Consider the following 19,953-nt stretch of genomic DNA (forward strand, 5'->3'; position numbering starts at 1 on the left):
GCAACCCCTCCCCAACGAGCAGGCAGACCACCCTCCCCCCCCCCCACACACACCCCACCCCTCCCCTCCCCCCGCCCCCCCCCCCCCCCCCGCAGAAATGAAAACAGGAAGTCTGTGCCTAATGACGCCAGCCAGCCTCGGCCTAGAAAGAAAGATCCCTGCATCTGGTCCAGATCTGAATACCTCAGTTGGGCCACTCCACCCAGGGGCCTAAGGAAACTCCCAGGTTGGTGGCTGGGATTGCAGTTTGGGGACAAGTAGGGAAGGAGAGTTCCTAGGTTTAAGGGCCCAGGAATCGAGCTATATCGTGGGGAATTTTAAGGCAGTAGTTTTTCTGGGCCAGGAAAGGGGCCCATGTGAACAATTTAGGCTGTTAAGAGGTCTTCCTTCTGAAACCTTTCGCTAAAAACAAGCTGACTGTAAGCCAACATCACAACTTCGTTTGGCAGCTATACCACACCACACTGCCCGAGAGCCCTGAGTTGGAATGGCCTGAGGCCAATCAGGCCTCCCCCATCTCATACTTGGAAAGCTGCTGGTTTGAGCCCAATCTTGGTGTGGCCACTCCCTCTGGAACGAACGTGAAAATGTCTGATCGTGGACTCAAAGCAGGTGGGCAGAGAACGGGCAGATGTCTCCAGGATCTCTCTTTGGACCCATCACAACCACCCCTATGCCATACTTCGGAGAGGGTACCTGAAGTATTGCCCACCCTTGCTATTTTTCATTAATGTGGAGAAGGAGCAGCTGTGGAAATCTGGAAGGGTCTTGATAGATTCAGCTTGTAATTGAGCCAAATCAGGGCAAGCAGCATGGGTGGTACTGGAGTCGTTGGTCAACCCAATCTACCCTTCCACCCTGGAGAGCCTGCGAGGCCTTGGCCTCCACCAAAACGTTACGCCAGATCCTTGCAGTTGGGGGTGGGGATCCCCTTAAAAGATCTGTTCTGTGAAGTTGTGATTCAGTCAAAGGACCGAACTTGAGGACCTAGAGGACCACATGTGGCCTCGTTTGAAGGTTCCCCATCCCCATCCTCAATGCTGCCCCCACTTCACACCACCTAAACCAGGCTGCGGGTGAGTCTGCCTCTTAAGTCGTCAGCGAGCTTCCATCCCCCAGCCTTGCTGGCCGTCCTGTCTCCTGAGCACACCTTCCCCAGACTGGTGTCTTCGAGTGCTGAACGTCCATGGAGCAGGAGAGGCACCATCTCCAACGTTAGCCGTGTGGACAGGGGCCAGTCACCTCACCTATTTCAGCCTCATCAATAAAACTGAGAATACCTTTAGTACTGATCTTCAAGGTGGTTGTAGGGATTAAGCACTACTAACCCTTAAACCATCTGTCACCACCATTCTTCCTTCCCAGGCTACAAGGTGTTTCCTTGCAGCCTGAAAAGGCAGGCAACTATGGAAGGCCCCCACCCAGCTGCAGGCCAAACCAGTCTTACCCTGCCCCTGGGCCCTTTCAGTTGTACCATGGGAACATCTGGGCATCTCTCCAGCATGGTTTTTCTGGAGTTCTGATTCTCCGCCACCCCAATTCGAGGAGAAAATATGAACAAGGGAAGGGTCAGGAAACAAAACTACTGGGTCTAGACTGTATGAACTATATGACTGAGTTCAATTTACTGCAATCAACCAAGCACCCAGTAAAAGCCAGGCACTGTGCTAGGTTACGTCCCTGAAGGGCTCTCCCTCCTGCTGAGCCAGGGTCCTAGAGAAGTCAACGTGCGCTTGCTGGAGATGGAGTCTTGTCTCAAATATTTGGTTCCAGGTTTCAGGCTCCAGAGCTAGATAAGCGCTCCACTTTTTCTCCCCTATGTTTTCAACCTTACAGGGATATAGAAGCAGGAGAGCCCTGGCTACAGGGCCCCAAATCTTTGTCAACAAAGCCTTCCTTGACTACTCAAGCCCACATTAAGCTCTCTCTTCTCAGCCCTGTTACTTAGAACCTACAGCAGCCATTTCAGCACTTTCTCTACTGTTTTGCCTCTTGTCTCCACAACCAGGGGACAGGGCTTATATTTTCGATTCCTCGAGGGGGAAGGGGGCAGGCCATCAGAGGTCTGGGCACATGGCTTATATTAAATTATATTAAATTCAAGATTAACGTCAAAGACCGAGGGATGGTTGTGTGGGTTTGGTTTTGTGGGTTTTCATTTGGCTGTTGCTGTTTCTTGTTGGGAGGTGGGGGAGGCGGTGAAGACCGTGACCAGGTACCGAGAGTGAATCAAGCCTCCACATGCTGTTCTTGGACTGAGGAAAGAGCAAGAGAATGACGCAGTGTGATCTAAGGACCATGAAATGTGTTTGGGCACGGTAACAGCATGGGAAGGCCCCTTCCTAGGTTTCCTCCCTGTCCTACAGCCCAGTACCCAGTAACAGCATTGCAACTGACCGTGCCCCTGATTCCAGCATCCTAGGGGAACCCCTAAGATTCTGGGAAAGTACCTATCTATCTAGTGGTCACTCTCCCTCAACCTCTTCCTCTGTCCAGCTCAAATCGTCATCTGAATCCTCAGGTTCCTCTCCAATCATCCCAGGCCCAACATCCTCCCCAACCTTCTCAGCTGGCATCCCTGTGCCTGGCTGCTCCAGCTGGGCCCAAGGCCCTGGGTCAGCCTTGCTCAGGGAGATCTCTGCCCGCGATGGCATGAGGGAGACAGAGCTCTGCTTCACAGCTATGACCTGGAGAAAAAAGACAGAACAACTTGGGAGAAGATTACAGGTAGAGACGAAGAAAGAGATAGGGGGGTATAAGGGATAAGAAGTTACACAGAAGTCAACATGAAGGGATGAACAGGGAGAAAGGGAGATAGAGGAGAGAAGAAATCAAAGCAGGTGGCGAGAAAGCCTCCTCAACCTTCCCACTCAAAGCCTCTCAATGCCTGCCCCGACCTCCAGAGCTTCCAATGAGACCTTTCCACCCACTCCCCCAACTTCACTTACCCCCCAGAGTGCCATTTGTTCCTGGAAAACCCGGTTACCCTCAAAAGATATGTAGATATGAAGCTGAAAGGGAAGAGAAACAGGTGCGGACACAAACACAGGTGAGGGGTATGGCCCTCCCTCAGTCCAGCAGCCAACTTGTGCCTGACCAGTACCCTCCCCAGAATTAGCAGCACACTCACCTTGGTCGGACTGGCCTTCACCCAGCTGAGTGCAGGCAGTGGGCTCTGGCCATACACAGTCACCACTACTACAGAGGCTGTCTGGTGCCAGTCGTGGCGGCAGGAGACCCATTGCTGAGGACAACATAACAGAATGATGAGGTTTCCAAACCCATTTGATTATCTAATAGGTTATAATGCTCAGGGCACCCAGTGGAATCCCAAGGAAATGTACCTGCCTCCCATCCCAAAGCACCTGGACAGTCACTAAGGAGTAGGATGTCACTGTGACAGTGCAAGGAAGGGGCAGGGTTCGAGCCAAGAGGTCAAGCAAGATGGGAGTCCACAGATCAGGCTCACCTGCTTCTTCCAGACATGTCTACCAAGGCTGCATCCTGGCTGTGCCAGGAACACGCTAAAGTCCACGGTTGTTACACCACAGCAGCTCCAAGATTTCATCCTGTGGTGGGAAGGCCATTAAGGTGCGTTTGCCCCTTCTCATACCTCAACTCTCCGTGGTCCTGCAAATACAGCTCCACCCTATCCCTTCCCTTACCCCTCATGGAATCGAGGCCCTCCAGGATGGAAGCGGCAGGGGCCAGCATCACTCTCAGAGCCTTGGAACACCTTGGAAGGAGTGGGAAGTAGGGAGAAAGGCAGGGAGAGAATAAGGGGACATGTGAGAGCTACCCCACTTCCAGTTTCTCACTGACACCTAACCACTCCTCAAATCTCCCCAGGTTTCACTTACAGCACCACATCCTGGATTCTGGCAGATGGAGCCAGGACGCACCACAGTGTTGGGGAGTCCTAAACAGAGGAGACAGGAAGGTCAACAAGGATAGTTCTTCCCACCTTGAAATTCCACCTGCATCTCAGGCTAGATGTCCCATAGACATCTTAAATGCAAGATGTGCAAAAGGGAAGGCCTTAGCTTTCCTTGAAACCCTTCCTCACTCAGCCCCTGTATTCAACCAACTAGATGTCATTGATCTCACCAATCTTCTACCTTCTATCTCTCATATAGACCTCCTCCTCTCCTCTGACACCCCCCCCCCCACCCTGGCACAGGTCCTCATCGCCTCACCCCTGGACTACCACAGTAGCCCGCTTGGAGGTGGGGGGTGTGCCCCACCTGCCTCCAAGCTCCCCCTATGCCAAGCCATCCTCTGTTCAGCTGCTAATGTTACTAAAGCACAAGTGTGACCACATCACTCTCCCTACTCCACAAACTCCACTCCCATCCAGTAATGGGAGCCACAATCCAGTGGCTCCCTAATATCAACCTCAAGGATCAGTAAGAAAATCATCTGGCTTTTAAAGCCCTTCACAGTCCAGCCATCTCCCACCTTTCGAGTCTTTCCACAACTTCCTCCCATCCCAAGTCCTGGAGCCAGCGATTCGGGCCCCTTGCCATTCCTCCCACGAGGTACTCCATCTTGGGACTGTGCATTTTCTCCCTTTTTAAAAAACTTATTTTCAGTTCCAAATCATCCCACTCCCCAACCCAATGAGAAGGGAAAAACACGTCCCCCCCTTTACAAATCCATACAGTCACGCAAAACAAATTCCTACATTAGCCTGGGAGAGCCCGGGGTAGCCCAAGTCTGGACTCGGAGTCCATCAGCTCTGTCTGGAGGCAGAGAGCATGCCCATCCTGAGCCTTGTGGAAGTGTGCGTGCTCACTTAGACTCTGTGCACTTTCACTGGTCAGCTCCCATGCCTGCAACCCTCCCCCTGCTCATCACCTCCTGGCTTCCCTCAGGTCTCAACTGAAATCCTACCACCTTTTTTTTTTTGTTTGTTTGTTTTTGGTGAGGCAACTGGGGTTAAGTGACTTGCCCAGAGTCACGGAGCTAGTGTTTTATGTGTCTGAGGCCGAATCTGAACTCAGGTCCTCCTGACTCCAGGGCTGGTGCTCTATCCACTGCGCCACCTAGCTGCCTCCAAAATCCTACCTTCTCTAGAAGTCTTTCAAGGCTGCTCTTTTGCAACCTCTGGCACTTTCCCCAACATTCCCTTCTACTTAGCCTATTTCTATCTTGTATGTACACAGGCGTTTGCATGTTACTTTCCCCATTTGCCTGGGAGTGACTTGAGAACAGGCTTAGCCTGGCCTTTCTCTGTGATGCCAGCACTTAGCACAGGGCCTGGCCCATGGTTGGATGACTTGTTGACCTGCTCCAGGCTCAGGGTCCTCGAGGACAAGTTCCTTCTGTGCCAGGGCAGTCTCCAGGGCATGAGATACACTGAGTGGCAGGAGGCCCAGGTCCAGCTCTTCCCTGTGGAACACAGGAGGTTGAGATCCTGATGCCCAATGCAAGATCCCACATCCAACGGCCCCCAGGCTCCACAAGTAACGATTCTGTGCCTGTCAGGGTCATCCTTACACAGCATCTAACAAAGCACAGGCCTAGTTAAGTAATGTAAACATTCTTATCCACATTTTTAAAAAAGAGGAAACTGAGGCTCACAGAAGTTAAAGGGCTTGTCCACAGTGAGAGGAAGTGGTCGATGAACGTGGATCTTCTTACTCTTCCACTAGATCATACAAGTCATTTCAATTCTATGTGGCTCAGTTTCCTCAGCTTTAAAATAGGGACAAGAATAGCACCTACTTCACCAGGTTGCTGTGAGGATCAAACGAACAGAATGTATGTAAAGTGATACATAAATGCTATTAGAAACCTCACTGCCCCACGTACCCTGGTGGGTGCCCACTGGAAGGCCTCTCCAGGGCCTCCTGGAGCCATCACCTCAGCCACTCAGCTCCAGCCCACATCTCCACCTCCCTTATCTTCCATGTCCAGGGCCCCACCCTCATTTGACGTTGTGGTTACCTCGACCTTCTCCCTCCTTTCTTTACCACATCCCAGCCTCACCCATCTCATCTCCCTCAGTGGGATCCGTTCAATGAGAGCTATCCTAATTCTAGATCTAGCTCCAAGGCCTCCTTGGCCAGAGCCTCACGACATAGACCCCAAGGCTGACACCGTTGCCCACCGCCTAAATGCCCGCCAGCTAAATGCGTGCCACCTAAATGCCCACCACCTGAACCGTAGAACTTATGAAAGAGGACAAAACGGAAAAACCTCTCCACACCCCCCCACCCCATCCCCCTTCCCTATTCCTTCCCTCACTTTGGCCTTTCCCGGCGAAGTGTCTCTGCTGACTTCGGAATGGTGTCCCAATGCTTGGGCCCCTGGAGGGCACTTCGAGCACCAGGGCTCTCCAGAGGCTTCTCAGCACAGTGTGGTCCCAGGGTACAGCCCTAACAGCAATGGAGTCATGAGCATAAGGGACACATTGGGCTCTAGGGATTGAATGGGGTGAGCAATCAGGGCAGAGTATCAGGATTACCTGGATGCTTAAGAATTCTGAGAAATCTGTTGTTCGCTTATGGCAACAGGACCAACCCTAAGAAGAAAGGATCAGTTCAACCTGGACAGCCTGGCATACCCCTGCCACCATCATATCCTAATAAGCCATTCCCAGCACACTGGCTCACCTTAAGGGCATCGTGGAAGATGGGCACCCCAGGGTGATGGCGACAGCCATCTGTAGAGCAGGTAAGATCGAATGTGAAAGCAAGAAGGAGAAGGTGCTGTCCTGCCCCCACCCCTGCACCCTCCGCTGGAAAAAATGGCATGCTCAAGGCTCTATTTTTCCTACCCATCAATTGAGCTGAGTGGGGAGAAGCCTACAGTACTGGTTCCCCACATAACCCCCTTCAGTGCACTGAATTCACCACCTCCCCCCACAAAAGGCAGCTACTACTCACCTGAGAGATTGGCATCTGGGTTGAAGTGCTGCCCACAGCCTTTATTAAAGCAGAGCACAGACATGGCAGGGGCGGGGGAGGAGGTGGAAGGCACGTTGTGGCAGAATAGTCTTTTCAAGGGCCTGGTTGCCTAACATGCAAGTGCCTCTTACTTCTTACTAAACTGAAAGTTATGGCCTTCTGGAAGGCCCAGTGCCTATCTTTGGCTTAGAGGGCAAAGATCTGCAGGTGGCCTTGTCACTCAATGGCGGTAGCAGTGGGACTGGTCATGGGGGAGGGCTCAAGTCCAGGAAAAGAGGCTCCTGGGAGAATTGGATGTAGGCCAGCTTGACTCCACCCCCACCAAGACCTCAGAACCTTAAGAGGCAGGCACTCAGGAGCAGCAGGGGCAGTGCTAGTCCTTCAAAGCGCCTCTGACTCTGGCATTTTCCATCTGGCAAGAGATTCGGATCACAAGAAACAAACTGTCAGGTTCGAGTGGGTGCTCCCTCAGGCAAAGGTCACATGACTACCTGTCAGCTATGGTGGGGGGGGGGGGGATGATTTGGGTCGAGGCAGACTCCAAGGTTCCTTCCACCTCCAAAATGAAGGACACAGTTAACAGTGAGGTGCACTCCCTCCCCAAATCTTTCTAATGCACTGGACACACATTTCTCGCCATGCCCCCAACGCCAAAAAGATCTCTTCATATTCCCCTACCCCCAACAAAAGAGACAACACAGAAGGTGGAAAAAGGCTTAAAATCTGTTTTTAATAATAATGTTGCTGCTGCATTCCTGTCTCATTTCTCAAATAAACTCCAGACCGTGAGAGGGCCAAACATCACCTACACCAGTTCAAGTTGAACAGCACAGCTTCAGGAAGACAGGCAAGCCTTAGGAGCTACAGGCATGGATAAGAGAGCACCAGCACCCAGCAGCCCCTGCCCCTAAGCTAGCACTTGGACCGCCCAACAAGAAAGGGTGTTAACAATGCCACACCAGCACCTCCCAGAGGGAGGCAAAGCTCCTCCATTCTGGGCTGCCCCCCCCATCCAAGAAACAGAGAAGTTAAAAAACAAAAACAAAACAGATAATGGAAACCTAAAAGCAGATAACAAAACCTTCTTCTCAGGACATAAAAGGAACACTGGGTTGGGAAGAGGGAAGAGGTGTTCTACAGGTATTGTTGCCTGAATTTCATGGACACACCTGAGGTCCTAACCAGAGAGGAAATGGGGGTAAGGATTGTGTCTAAGTTACTGAGGGAGCACTGAGGGGAGAAAGGTGGAATGGTCAAGGGAAACAGGGATATAGCCGGGTCTGCTTGTGCCATGGCCTCCCCCCAACCCCTCTGTAGCCTTCACATTGAAGTTTTAGGAATGCGCCACATAGAACTGCTTCACTAAATGCCCCTCCCTAACCCCTCTCTGCCCTCAGCAAATTTCCTACCTAGAGTAGTTCGAGTGGGGAGGCCTAACTAGTAGGAGGAGCGGAGCCCCAACAACCCTCTATGGTAGAATCCTGGCTAGTCCAAAAAGGGTCCTTGTCTGCAGGGGTCAGGGGAAACTCGACACTGTGACTCTATTAGTATCTGCGACGTTTGTTTGGGCCAAAGTCCCCTCCAGGAGTTCCTCGGTTGAATGCGGGAGGGTTTCCACCCATTGCCCCAAGTCCTTCCATTGTACCACCCTGGCCAAAGCGGTCACTGGGAGGTGGGGTCTTCAGTGCCAAAGGAGAAAGGGAGAGAGGTGTTAAAGCACATCCCCTAACCCCGAGCTCCCCACTACCCAAAGTCCCTCTTCCCCTAAAAAGCTGCACAATGGGTCTCGTCTACCAAAAATAGAGCCGAAGCTATCAGGGCCTCTCAGCTTTAGGGTGACCGAGGCTGACGATTCCAGCAAGAAAAGTTGTCATAATCACCTCCCTGATAGCTCACCCCAATCTGTCATTGCTGACAAGAATCCAGACATTGTTTCACTGACTAAACTCCCTAAATTGGTCTTGTTTTGACCGCGCCTCTTGATTTGCGTATACTGGACTGACTCAGCATTCTTCTGGCCTAGACAACTGAACTGGACCAGGCCACAGCCTTTATAGACTTGGGCCTACCCAATACTGACCAAGGAGGCCCACAAGTGAAGCATGTTTCTAGATCACACACAGCAAAAATCTTTGGGCTCATTACATCAACCTCTATGTATGTCCACCCCTTTTCCTTGTCTTCCTCAAAGTAAAATGATCTGACCTTCCCCCTCCCCCACAGGAAACAGCTGAACAATCAGCTCCTACAGTAGCGTATCCAACTAAGCCCAAACAGTATCTCCTCGTGCACCAACTCAGGCAGTCTATCTGCACAGTTTGAAACGCTGTCTCACAGGGAACGAAGCTAAAGTGGAGTCCAAAGTACTGACTCTGGCTATAAACTGTGATTTGACAACTCCTGGGCTCTCGTTTCCTCTTTTTCAAAATGAGGAGGTTGGATTAACTGGCCTGGGAGGTCCCTTCCACAGAAAACAAGCACTGCCTCCCCCATTGGTCCAAGGTACCCCTAAGGCCAGCCCTGCAAATATATTACCATTCCCATGGTTCCATCTGGCATCATTGGACCAGGCCCTGGAGCACTTGGGGCACCAGCTGGCACATTAGCACCTCCCAGGGATCCTCTGTTGTTTATGCCCATAGCACCTAAAAACAGCAACGTAAGGAGCTGGGGGGACTGGGAACAAGGACATCAACACGATTATAACATTCATATTCCACGCACTCCCCAAGCTTGGGCAAGCCTCGACGGCTACACAAAGGACGTTGTGGCCTCTCCTACCCTCCTCTGATTACCAAAGCCAAGTCAAGCACGGGGAGGGCATGGGATAGGAAGGACAACAGAAGCTCCCTTCACTGCCCATAGTCAACTCTCAAGCCAGGCACCTGGCACAACAGGATGCCTTCCACACAGGGAGCGATCGCCTTGGCCCACATCTAATCGCAGCCACCAACTGCTTCTGTGTTATGCCACTTGTGTTTTGTTTTTTTTTTCCAATTTTCTTTTTGTAGACCTAGGTCCAAGGGAGTCTCTAACCCAACACTAAACCCCAGCAACAATGCTACCTGAACAGAGCAGCCACTGGAATCTGGGAGAGGTGAGAGGGAGGGGGAACGGCTGCAGGAGCCGCAGCCTCAAGTCCTTACCTCCTATACCCATCTGGCCCATCCGCATCTCCTGCTCTCTCTAAAATAAACAAAATGGCACAAAAGTTCACCAAAACCTCATCAGACCCACCACGGTTTTGTTCTAAGGATCATCTACTCCAAGCTGTCCACACGCCCCCCCACCCCCCATCCCCGGGAAACGGTTCTAATGGAGAAGCCTGCCAGAAAAGGTCCCCCAGCACACTGTGCTGAGGCGAAGCACAGGGAGAGGCAAGATCACCCCAGAGCTGTGGAGACATTGAGCTACAGGCTCTCCTGTTAGGAAGGGATGCCGGGTGTATGTATCACTATCACCCAGGATCCCAGACCAACAATCTGTCAGAAATACTTAGAGGGCACGAACAAAGGGCATTGGAGTCACCACGGAACTTAGATGCTAACCCAGAACCACAGGGGAGGACAGTGGCCCTAATTTTCACACTGAGCTCGAGACTAGCCCTTATCTAAACTATTTCTTCCTGCTTTGGGAATGCCCTGGGTCTGATACTAACATGACTGTGGCATGCCATATCTATCCCTGCTCAGTTGACTAGCATAAGCTCTCTAAACCCAAGCCTGACTCCCAGCGCTATTTCTCCTCCAAAAGGTTCTTTTGGTGAGCAGGGACTGGCCCTAGTGTCCTGTGGTATCCCAGGCACTGGTTCCTAGTTGGTGTGTTATGCCATGAATGAGCTGCCCGTCAGGGGTGCCCGGGCCTAAGGCACTCCGTACCGCATCGGGGAAGTTTCCTTTGAAGCCCTCCTGCTGCCTTCGCATCATTTCTTCCTGCTGCCGCCTCATCTCCTCCTCACGCCGCCTGCGTTCCTCCTCCTGCCTACGGGGAGTACAGGGAGTCAAGTCACCAAGATGCTTAGGACACACCAAAACAAAGTGATCTATCCCACATGGGATCCTACCAACCACACCAGGCTTTCTCTTCTGCCCTACTTCATGGGAAGGTCCCTCTCTTGTCCCTCAGGTGCCTATGGGGGACAGCACTAAAGCTTCCCTTTGGTGTAGTCCCAGTAAACTGCCACAAACCATAGCCAGCTTCCAGACTCACCTAACCAGAGAAAGGACCTGGAAACCGCACAAGTCTCAATCAATCAGGAGGTTTTACCTAAAAGGACTTAGGAAGAAAGGGGGAGGGGATTATTAAAGTACCTGAGCTCCATTTGCTTGCGTTTCTGCACCTCCTGGTTATGCAGCTCCTCCATCCTTCGAAGCTCTTCCTGGCGTCTCATCAAATCTAGAAGAGGGGACATTAGCCAACTGACATCCAGAGAATTTTTCACAACCAATATTCCCGTTTACCCAGCCATGTCCATTTCCATGTCAGAGGCTGGCAGATTTAGGACTGGAAGATACCACCTCAGAAACCAATTAAGTTAATCCTCTCATTTTAAAGATGAGAAAACTGAAGCCTAGTGAGGAGAGGTGACTCCATAAGGCCACATCAAAGGCAGGACTGGAACCCAGGCCTTCCTGACTCCAAGTCACTACACTACGCTGTCTCCCATGGCTGAGTACATCCTCCAAAAGGAAGCCTGACACTCTGCAAAGGTTACCGGCACCCAAAATGAGGAGAAATCAACAAGGCATTACCAAGTTCCCATCTTCTGCAGACTATGTTCACTAATTGACTAGGCCCCTTCTAGAAGCCCTTTCGGTCCTCTCAGGGCCCTCCACTTGCAGGCCTCACTCACCCTGCCTCATCAGCATGACCTGGTGCTCATGGCGAGCAGCCTCCATCTCCATCTCCAGTTTCTCTCTGGCTTCCTTGATGTTTCGGTCTACTTGGTCCTGCTGCTGCTTCTCCATCTCGATCAGGGCTTTCCAGCGCATGGCATACTCATATTCAAAGGAGCCAGGCTGGGCAAATCGAGGTGGCTGCTCTCGCTCCCTGGTAACACGAAGGCCTGCGGTCAGCTTCTGCCCTAGGATTCCTACCCGACAACTACAATCTCTCGAAGGGCAAACGTTATGTTAGAAAACCCCTGGCCGTTTCTTCTAGCCCAAATTACACAAAATCAGAAGCTTAGCCTGCCTGTCTCTCATGCACCCACAGACCTAAGGCACTCTCCTCCCTTCTTTCTTAGAAATGAATGTGCGACCGCTTAAGAGATCACGTACTTGTGAAATTGTTGGTTCTTGATGACCAACTTCTCTGGGAGCCCTTCTTCATCATCGAGCTGGTCCATCGGCTCCACCGTCACTGGCCGAGGAAATCTGGGAGACAGGAAAATGTCTTCAGAGTTAGTCGAGAAGGAAGCACTTGGCATAACAAGGTCAGCGTCAGCTGGGGCTCAGGACGGGACTGACTAGAGGAAAGCAACCAAAGAGAGGTCCTGAGAAGCCCTAGGGCCGATACCCACAAAACAATCAGCCTGCAGTGACCTGAACGCCAGCTACAAAGGCGTCATTCACAACAGGCAGAGAGATACACCATCAAGAATCTAGAAGTATTCCAAGAACTCTACAAAGCACCTCGGGACAACCCCCACAGGTACAGAAATATTCCCATAGCTGACCCAAAAGAGAAGTGACATGATACTTAAGCCCATACTTCAAAGCAGGTTCAGATGGACTGACAATCCACTGGCACCCTGTGAGCATATGCCATCTTTCTACAAGCCAAGCCAAGAGGCCAACACCACACATCTTCACCGATGTTAAGCTGCGATTGCAGCACCATCAGCTGTACTTGGAGAAAATGGCTTGGATGCTTAACATGGATTATCTGTTATTCTCTTGCTTTCACACACATAAAGAAAGAGAACTTTGTGTTCTACACAGTCCTAAAAAAGACTAAGAGCGAGGGAGACCAAGTTCTCTGGCTTCCAATGAGAACACCACATCAGTAAAGCTTCTTGGGCAGCTTACCCTAGCTGCTCCAGGTAGAATCAGCCTCATCAGCTTAATCTCTGCAGGCCTAGAGGAAGAAGTCTTAGAAAACAAAGAACTTGGCTCTTACAGGCTCATCTTTCAGATCCACACCAAGGAAGGAAAGTCAGTTTTTGAAAAGATATAACAAGAGCACATGAAGTCCCATGAAGTGAAAGCAAAAGAGATCTCTCCTAACAGCTACCCACCCACTTCCCTCCACTTACGTGGTCAGAAGAAAGGACCCTTCACTGCATCTGTCCAGAGCTTTCCGGGCAGCTGGCTTCCCTGAGAATTCCACAATGCCTTTCCCTGAAGGCCTCCCTCGATCATCCACAATCACGACAGCCCTCTCCACCTGGCCAAAGACAGAGAAAGCCTCCTCCAACAGTTCATTGGACACGAACTGAGGCAGGTTCCTAACTGTCAGGGATGCGCTATGGCAGGCAAAGCGCACTCGCAACTGCTTTCCACGTAAGGGCATGTTGTCCAGCTCCACTTTAGCAATCTCCGCTAGGGTTCGAGTTTCCTAGAGGGTAGAAGAGAGGACATCACAGCCTGACACACAGAAATGAACTGCCCAAGAACATAAATTCCTCACAGCCCAGGAACTGGCAACCAGAGGTGAGGAAAGGTCTGGAGCACACGGCCATCACAGGCTTTATTAAGCCTTTCTGATCCAGACAGCCCCAATTCTTCTGCCTGTCATTCCTGCTCCACCCCCCAACCGGCTCAGCTCCTCCAGAGCTGCTCACCAGGCGGATGAAGCCAAAACCTTTGTCCTTGTGAATGAACACTTCGCCTGCCTTTCCATATTTCTCAAATAGTTTCCTCATCTCCTCTTCAGTGATGTCTGGGGGCAGATTGCCCACAAAGAGGCGGCTGCGCTGGGTGAAAGTCTTCTCCCCTGGCTTCCGAAAATTCTTCAGATCAATAGTCAGACCTTCATCTGCAGAGAAACAAGATACACAGAGGCTCTCTAGATTGGAGAATAAAATTCATTGAGTTCTAACAAAAGAACATTGAGAGAACAGGGACGAGCATGTCCCAAAGACAATTGTTTTCTTTCCTAAGCAAACTCCCAAATGCCTCACGCATTCTGTACACACACAAAATACCGAGAGGCCAGGTCACTTTTCATCAGACTCCCTGTTGAGAAGGAAAGAATTAAGAAGAAAACATGAGCCAAATCCCCAGTAACACCAGACTATATATAAAATAGGAGTTTCTCCTTTGTTATGTTGAAGGCAAATCCCATTTCTCAATGCAAGTCCTCAGGAGTTACCCTCCCCTTAGCAGCAGACAGCATCTTGGAATCTGAGGGGACTAAGGTCTCCTATTACACTGTGGGCTCAACCCTGATGCTAACTCAAAGTGGGCCAAACTACAAGCACATCTTGATCAGTAGCCCGGGCCTAACCTTCCAGGTTAGGAGAAGCTTTTATTTCTGCACTAAATTGTTGTTTTTGTACACTGATAGTAATTACACCACACCACAAAAAGACATTCCCCTCAATTAAGAGGTTTGGGAATCAGAATGGAAGTCAAAGGGAAGAAATGACCACACTACATCTCTTCCTGACAACTGGTCAGGGTGCCAAGTGAGATGAACTTTCCCTCTCCCCAAGAGGCTTCAAGCAGAGGCCAAATGATCATTTGTCAGCGACCTAGTGGTGGCTTCTCATCCAAACATGGCTTGGACTCAGTGGCCTTTCACCTGGAAACTCTGAATTTGCCCAAATTCACAGGAACTGCAGATGCACACGGAGAGTCATGCTTCTCCAGGGCTAGCAGAGACGCAGCACTGATGGGAGCCTGGCATATAGATAACAACTTTGAAGGTGGAACTTCTCCATCTTTTCTGGGTCAAGGACTCCCCCTTTTGGCAGACTTGTGAAGTCTATGAACTTCGCAATAACATGTGTCAATGCAGAAAATACCTCAGATTACAAAGGAAACCAACAATACTGAAATACTGTTGTCAAACTATTTAAAAAACAAGCTCATGGTCCTCAGGTTGAGAAACTCTGCTCTAGCTATAAAAGCCAAGGAGGAAAACACAGCACACAGCAGGAACTATGCTCACCTTGCACTGGCCAAGGGAAGTGGGGTCTAGGGCCTCAAGCCCAGTCAAGTCAAGGGCCAGCGTAGGATGTATCATGCCTAGATGGTGAAGCAGCATTACTCCCCCTTGCTATTAAACCCTGAAGGACTGGGGTGCCTTAGAAGGCACCTCTAAGAAGTGTGTGCTGCAGGGTAGATAGATACTCCGTCACAGCACAGTAGGCCAACAGGCACACCTGGTGTTGCCCTAGAACATGTTCACGTCTGTAGCTAAAGAGGCAGCCTGCCATTCCAAGGAGAAGCTGGTTGGAAAGAGAGGAGGAAAAACACCCACCAGGAAGAAGAAAGGCCTGTTCTCCAGGCACCGAGTTAAATCAAGACATTACTGCCAAGAAGGGAGGGATCTATGCTAGAATACTCACTCTGGCTGTTGGCCTGCTGCCCATTTGCAGGTATTGGTGGTGGCGGTGGCGGTGGCGGCTGCTGCTGCGGCTGCTGCTGTTGCTGGTGCTGGTGCTGGTGCTGGTGCTGCTTCCTTGGAGTATGGTTCTGTTTATCCAGGCTAAAGCCTTTGTTGCTCTGCATTTTTGCACACTGCAAAGTAAAACAGAACAGAACAGTGTATCCTTAGACACATTCATTAAGGCACTCAGTCATGACCTTGATATCCTTATCACCTTTGGAAAATGGAAGCCTCTACCAAAACCAGGTTAACAGGTTCCTCCTTGTAGACAAGGGATGGAAGGCATGAAGGAAACAAGCACTTAATAGACATCTACTATGTGTAGGGCTCTGTTATTAAGTAAGCATTTTACAAATATTTCATTTGATCCTCACAAATCAAATACTACCACAAGGCAGACGGTATTATTGTCTCTGTTTTATACTGAGGACACAGGATCACACATCCAGGATGTGAAGCTGGATTTGAACTCAGGTCTTCAAGGTTCCAGAGCTCCACCCACTGTACCATCCAGCTGTTTCTAAGCACAATCCAAGACCAAAACCTTCTACTACGCGACAAAAAGAATTAAACTACAGAAAAAAACACGGCATTAGATGTACAGAACATGTAACCAAGGAAAGTGGCAACAGAGACTACTTCTGACTTGGTTCAGCTACTACTTTTCAAGTTCAAATGTCCTCCAACCAGGGGCCCAAAGCATCATTTTGCCTGCCGCTATCAATAACAGGCCCATGATTACTCTGCCGAGCTGGCTCACACACTGATCTCGACTTTCACTTTTCAGTGTCCAGGAATGAGACCATCAGCTCTTTCAAGAAAAGCACCCATTTCTAATCAGCAAATATCCAGCTGAGCTCCTTTCTTTCAGCATTAGTTCTGCATGAAATAAGACAGAGGCAAAGTCAAGCCCATACAAAGGCCTCCAAAGGCCCGATTCAGCTGAAGGAGAAGAGGTTTCTCACAAAATGTGACTTCTATCACACTGAAAGCTTTTCTTTGTAACTTCAGAGATCACTAGCATCCCTAGCCAAACTTTAGACTTAACAGTTTTTGGAAGAGTCCAAGACAACTTTGCCAAAAAGTTATTTTAGGAGTAATGAGGTACCATTAGGGAAAAAAAACCCACCAACTTTTGACTTGATGAATACTAGTTGAGTTATATAGGACTTTGAGGTTTGCAAAGCACTCTGCGTTGTCTTACTTGATCTTGACAGTAGAAATTGAAGTCAAAAACACCAAATGACTATCTCATCACTCAAGAGCAGTTAAATGGACTGACTGCCCATGAGATGCCAGTCAGCTCACATTTAGTAAGCACTCATTACGTGCTGGGGGTACAAAGAAAGGTCTCCTGCTATCCAGGAAGCTCCCAGTCAAATGGGGAAGAAAACAAGCCAACAACCCCGTACAAACAAGCTACAGACAAAATAAGTTGGGGGCAGTCTCAGAGGGAAGGCACTAAGAATAAAGAGGCCTGGGAAAGGCGCCTTGCCAAAGGTGGGAATCTGAAGGAAGCCAGGGAAGCCAGGAGGTGAATGAGGAGGGAAAGAGCTCCAAGCATGGGGGACAATCAGTTAAGACAGCTGGAGCTGGAAGATGGGAGTGAATTTCCTATAGGAGGAACAGCAAGGAAACCAGTGTCAATGGGTCACAGATGCCCATCTAAGATCCCAGTTGAAATGCCTGTGGGCAAGTATACCTCCGAAGGACAGGATCAGATACCCATTTTTCAGTCAAACATCTGTCCTAGTTATTATAAAGACTGTACAGGAAATCTTTAAATGCCAAACTGGGAACGCCAATCGCAGAAGGGAGCTCACTGGCTTCCTATGGCAACTTTAGCACTAGCTCAGTTCCAGTTTTACGGGACAGTCTCTCAAATTAAGAAATCACACAAAATTCACAGACTAGCCAAGTTTACACCTTGCCAGAGTCTTTTGTAATAACACACGAGGCAGAATAATCTTTAATAATCTTTTATGATATATTTAGAGTTAACTAATGCCACCACTCAGGGCAATTTTTCCAAAGGTCCCAAGCTCTTCTCCACAAGTTTTTCCCATAATGCCCTTTTGTGATACCCCCCTCCCCCTCCCTCCCACACATAGCTCAACAAGGGCAAAGACCCACAATAAAGGAGATACAGCAATAGCAAACCTGGACAGAACTCAGGGTTCTTGGCACAGGTTCAAATACCAATTGGGTCCTGGTAGTCTGTCAATATTGCTTGTTTAAAGCCACAGGCCCCTCTTTTGAGTCCTTTTTTTTTTTTTTTTTTAAAAAGGCAATTGGGGTTAAGTGACTTGCCCAGAGTCACCCAGCTAGTAAGTGTCAAGTGTTTGGTCTGAAGCCGGATTTGAACTCAGGTCCTCCTGACTTCAGGGCCGGTGCTTTATCCACTGCACCACCTAGCTGCCCCAGGACTAGACTTTTTTGGCTAGCCCACTCAATTCTACTCAAAGGATCAGATCCTTCCTATTTAGACCCCAAGTACATACTGGCTCCTAATTTAAATCGCTTGTTTTGTTAACTCCCTCAACAACTCTTGTAGCATACCCCTGGCACCATTTCTCAGGACCCTGGTTTTTTCCTTACCTCTCTGGTCTAGAACACAGGCCCTTCCAGAGGCCTGTGTCACTAGTCTGTACAACAACCCAGATCCTCCTGGACAATATCCCCATTCAGAAATCCACAATGCACATTTGCATGTTAAAGGCAACCCCATTGACTTCCATTCAATATTTACCACTCCAGGTCTTCACACAGAAATTACACTCACCACTCAATTCAAAGGAAGCCATTTCGAGACAACCACCACAAGCAAATGCCTTAGAGTGGTTCATATACCGATGAGGAATTCTGAGACGCACTAAGAAAGAGCCAGAACTTTATTTCTATGCCTTTCTCCAAGGGTAGGATGCAGGTATTGTTAGACAGATAGAGCCTGGCCAAACTGAACCTGATGCTCGGATATTTTTTTCTAGCATTTTGACCCCTCCCCACCACTTCACCAAAGGTACCCAACCCTTAGATGACTGGGGGGCAGAATGAACACGTCTAGAATCTCTCTCCAACGGCAGAGGGGGTGGGTAGGTGGAGAATGATAGGCTAAAGGAGCCTGTGGGCTTAAGGAAGGGAAATGAGGAAGTAGAAGTAACTTTGTATCACGCCCGCTGCCCGCCTCCGGCCTCCGGCCTCCCACCTCCACTCCCAGATTCCAGTGGGGGAACTATACGCATTGGAACAAGCAGCTATTTTAGAGAATCAACAACAACAAAATCCCAAGAGTGTAACAATTATTCTATTACGGCATCAGGACACCAGCATAACCCAGAGCGTATCACCGACATCCTCTGGGCTTCGGTTTTGTCATCTGTAACATAAAGGAAATAGACTAGACTGCAACATCTACAAGGTATTGTCCACCTCCCCATCTCCGATCCTGCCAGCGACACGCTAAACCGGGGACACTGTGGACATCAGCTTCCAGCAGGAAAACTTCAAACCACGGTCTACATTCCTCCTTGCGGAAATCTGTACTTTTATACAAATTAAAGAGGCATTCCCTCCCCTTTCCCCACGTCCCTCGAAGCCTCTAAAATGGACTGTAGTCCAAGTTATTCTGAGGTTCCCAATCCTTCAGCCAGCAATAAGAGCTGACGTGTAAGTACTGCTTAAAAGTTTTGCAAAGTGCTTTACAGGTTGCAAATCTGACTCCATAACATTCTGTAAATCTGATTCTACATCCCCAAAACTTCGTAAGACACTAACGTATTACTGTCCCGTTTTCCAGACAGGGGGAGTGAGGCCGTTGGGTGAGAGGGGCGACATTCGAACCCAGGCCTTTCAATCTTCTGGGAGTACTCAAGTGTCAATGGCCACGAAGCACCCTGAAACTGAAGCCCAGAGACTTACAGCCAAAGTCTCACCTAGTGATCAATCCCAAAGAACGAGATCATATTGGAAAGTGAGAGTTTTTCCAACCCTGAGGCAGGTCTTTTCTGAAGAGAAAACTGTTCAAAATGTTAGCGATGAAGGAGGCAGCAGGCAGTGATTTAAACAGTCAAGCTCCGTTTGAAGAATGCGTTCCGTAAGCCCGGGGGATGGGGGATGGGGGTGGGGGTGGGGTGGGAGGAGCCATAGTCACTCGGGGCGCAAAATGGGCCAAAAGGATAGGTGTCAACATCCCGGAAGGGCCCGGGCCCTGTGCTGACCCGACGAGCGAAGCGCGGGATCCGCTGGACGAAGCGTGGCAGGGGCCCCCGCCGCCTCCCTCCAGCGCCTCGGGGCCAGCCCAGAGGGCCCCGGCCTCCCCCCAAGCCCTGCGCCCCCGCTCCGGCGCAGCACAAAGAAGAAAGGCCGAGCGGAGCAGCAGGCGACACCCCGAGCAGCCCCAGCCTAGCTGGGCTCGCTCCGCTCCAAGCGGGGGCCATCCGCGCGGGTCCCGGCCGCCCACGAGCTCGCGCGCCGCACACCCGGTACG

General features: G+C 50.2%; 2 protein-coding genes across 7 annotated transcripts in view; both read right to left on the minus strand.

The window, feature by feature from the left end:
- Nucleotides 1–1,601: 1,601 nt before the first annotated feature.
- Nucleotides 1,602–7,532, minus strand: ITGB1BP2 (integrin subunit beta 1 binding protein 2). 6 transcript variants are annotated; one of them, XM_027836769.1, is made up of 12 exons: nucleotides 6,891–7,532; nucleotides 6,618–6,667; nucleotides 6,470–6,526; nucleotides 6,250–6,380; nucleotides 5,288–5,391; nucleotides 4,459–4,569; nucleotides 3,861–3,919; nucleotides 3,666–3,736; nucleotides 3,470–3,569; nucleotides 3,131–3,244; nucleotides 2,949–3,011; nucleotides 1,602–2,687 (listed from the first exon to the last, which is right to left on the minus strand). In XM_027836769.1, exons 1-12 carry the CDS (start codon nucleotides 6,952–6,954, stop codon nucleotides 2,466–2,468), a joined length of 1,146 nt encoding a protein of 381 aa, XP_027692570.1. In that variant the 5' UTR covers nucleotides 6,955–7,532; the 3' UTR covers nucleotides 1,602–2,465. The 6 variants fall into 6 exon arrangements, with proteins under 6 accessions (XP_027692570.1, XP_027692569.1, XP_027692572.1 ...); XM_027836768.1 differs by having other exon boundaries at nucleotides 1,602–2,255; nucleotides 2,451–2,687; nucleotides 6,618–7,532; XM_027836771.1 differs by lacking the exon at nucleotides 6,618–6,667.
- An 89-nt stretch (nucleotides 7,533–7,621) lies between these two features.
- Nucleotides 7,622–19,953, minus strand: part of NONO (non-POU domain containing octamer binding) — a 12,838-nt gene continuing 506 nt past the window's right edge. Inside the window, exons 2-11 of the mRNA XM_027836766.1 lie at nucleotides 15,427–15,598; nucleotides 13,696–13,889; nucleotides 13,168–13,469; nucleotides 12,191–12,286; nucleotides 11,764–11,960; nucleotides 11,222–11,306; nucleotides 10,790–10,892; nucleotides 10,058–10,097; nucleotides 9,447–9,556; nucleotides 7,622–8,590 (exon numbers count right to left, since the gene is read on the minus strand). Coding sequence (XP_027692567.1) covers nucleotides 8,456–8,590; nucleotides 9,447–9,556; nucleotides 10,058–10,097; nucleotides 10,790–10,892; nucleotides 11,222–11,306; nucleotides 11,764–11,960; nucleotides 12,191–12,286; nucleotides 13,168–13,469; nucleotides 13,696–13,889; nucleotides 15,427–15,589 — 1,425 coding nt within the window. The 5' untranslated portion in view covers nucleotides 15,590–15,598 and the 3' untranslated portion in view covers nucleotides 7,622–8,455. The remainder of the gene's footprint in view (nucleotides 8,591–9,446; nucleotides 9,557–10,057; nucleotides 10,098–10,789; nucleotides 10,893–11,221; nucleotides 11,307–11,763; nucleotides 11,961–12,190; nucleotides 12,287–13,167; nucleotides 13,470–13,695; nucleotides 13,890–15,426; nucleotides 15,599–19,953) is intronic.

Source organism: Vombatus ursinus, unplaced genomic scaffold (genome assembly GCF_900497805.2).
Source record: "Vombatus ursinus unplaced genomic scaffold, bare-nosed wombat genome assembly UNPS02014819.1, whole genome shotgun sequence".
NCBI lineage: Eukaryota > Metazoa > Chordata > Mammalia > Diprotodontia > Vombatidae > Vombatus > Vombatus ursinus.

Excerpts from the sequence above, each read along its gene's own strand:
- ITGB1BP2 (XM_027836768.1), bottom strand. The coding sequence starts at position 6,785 with ATGGGTAGGAAAAATAGAGCCTTGAGCATGCCATTTTTTCCAGCGGAG. Across the intron at positions 3,920-4,458 it reads GTTGTGGAAAGACTCGAAAG|GACTCCCCAACACTGTGGTG; the intron begins GTGGGAGATGGC and ends TCCTCTGTTTAG. Across the intron at positions 3,570-3,665 it reads GGGCCTCGATTCCATGAGGG|GATGAAATCTTGGAGCTGCT; the intron begins GTAAGGGAAGGG and ends TTCCCACCACAG.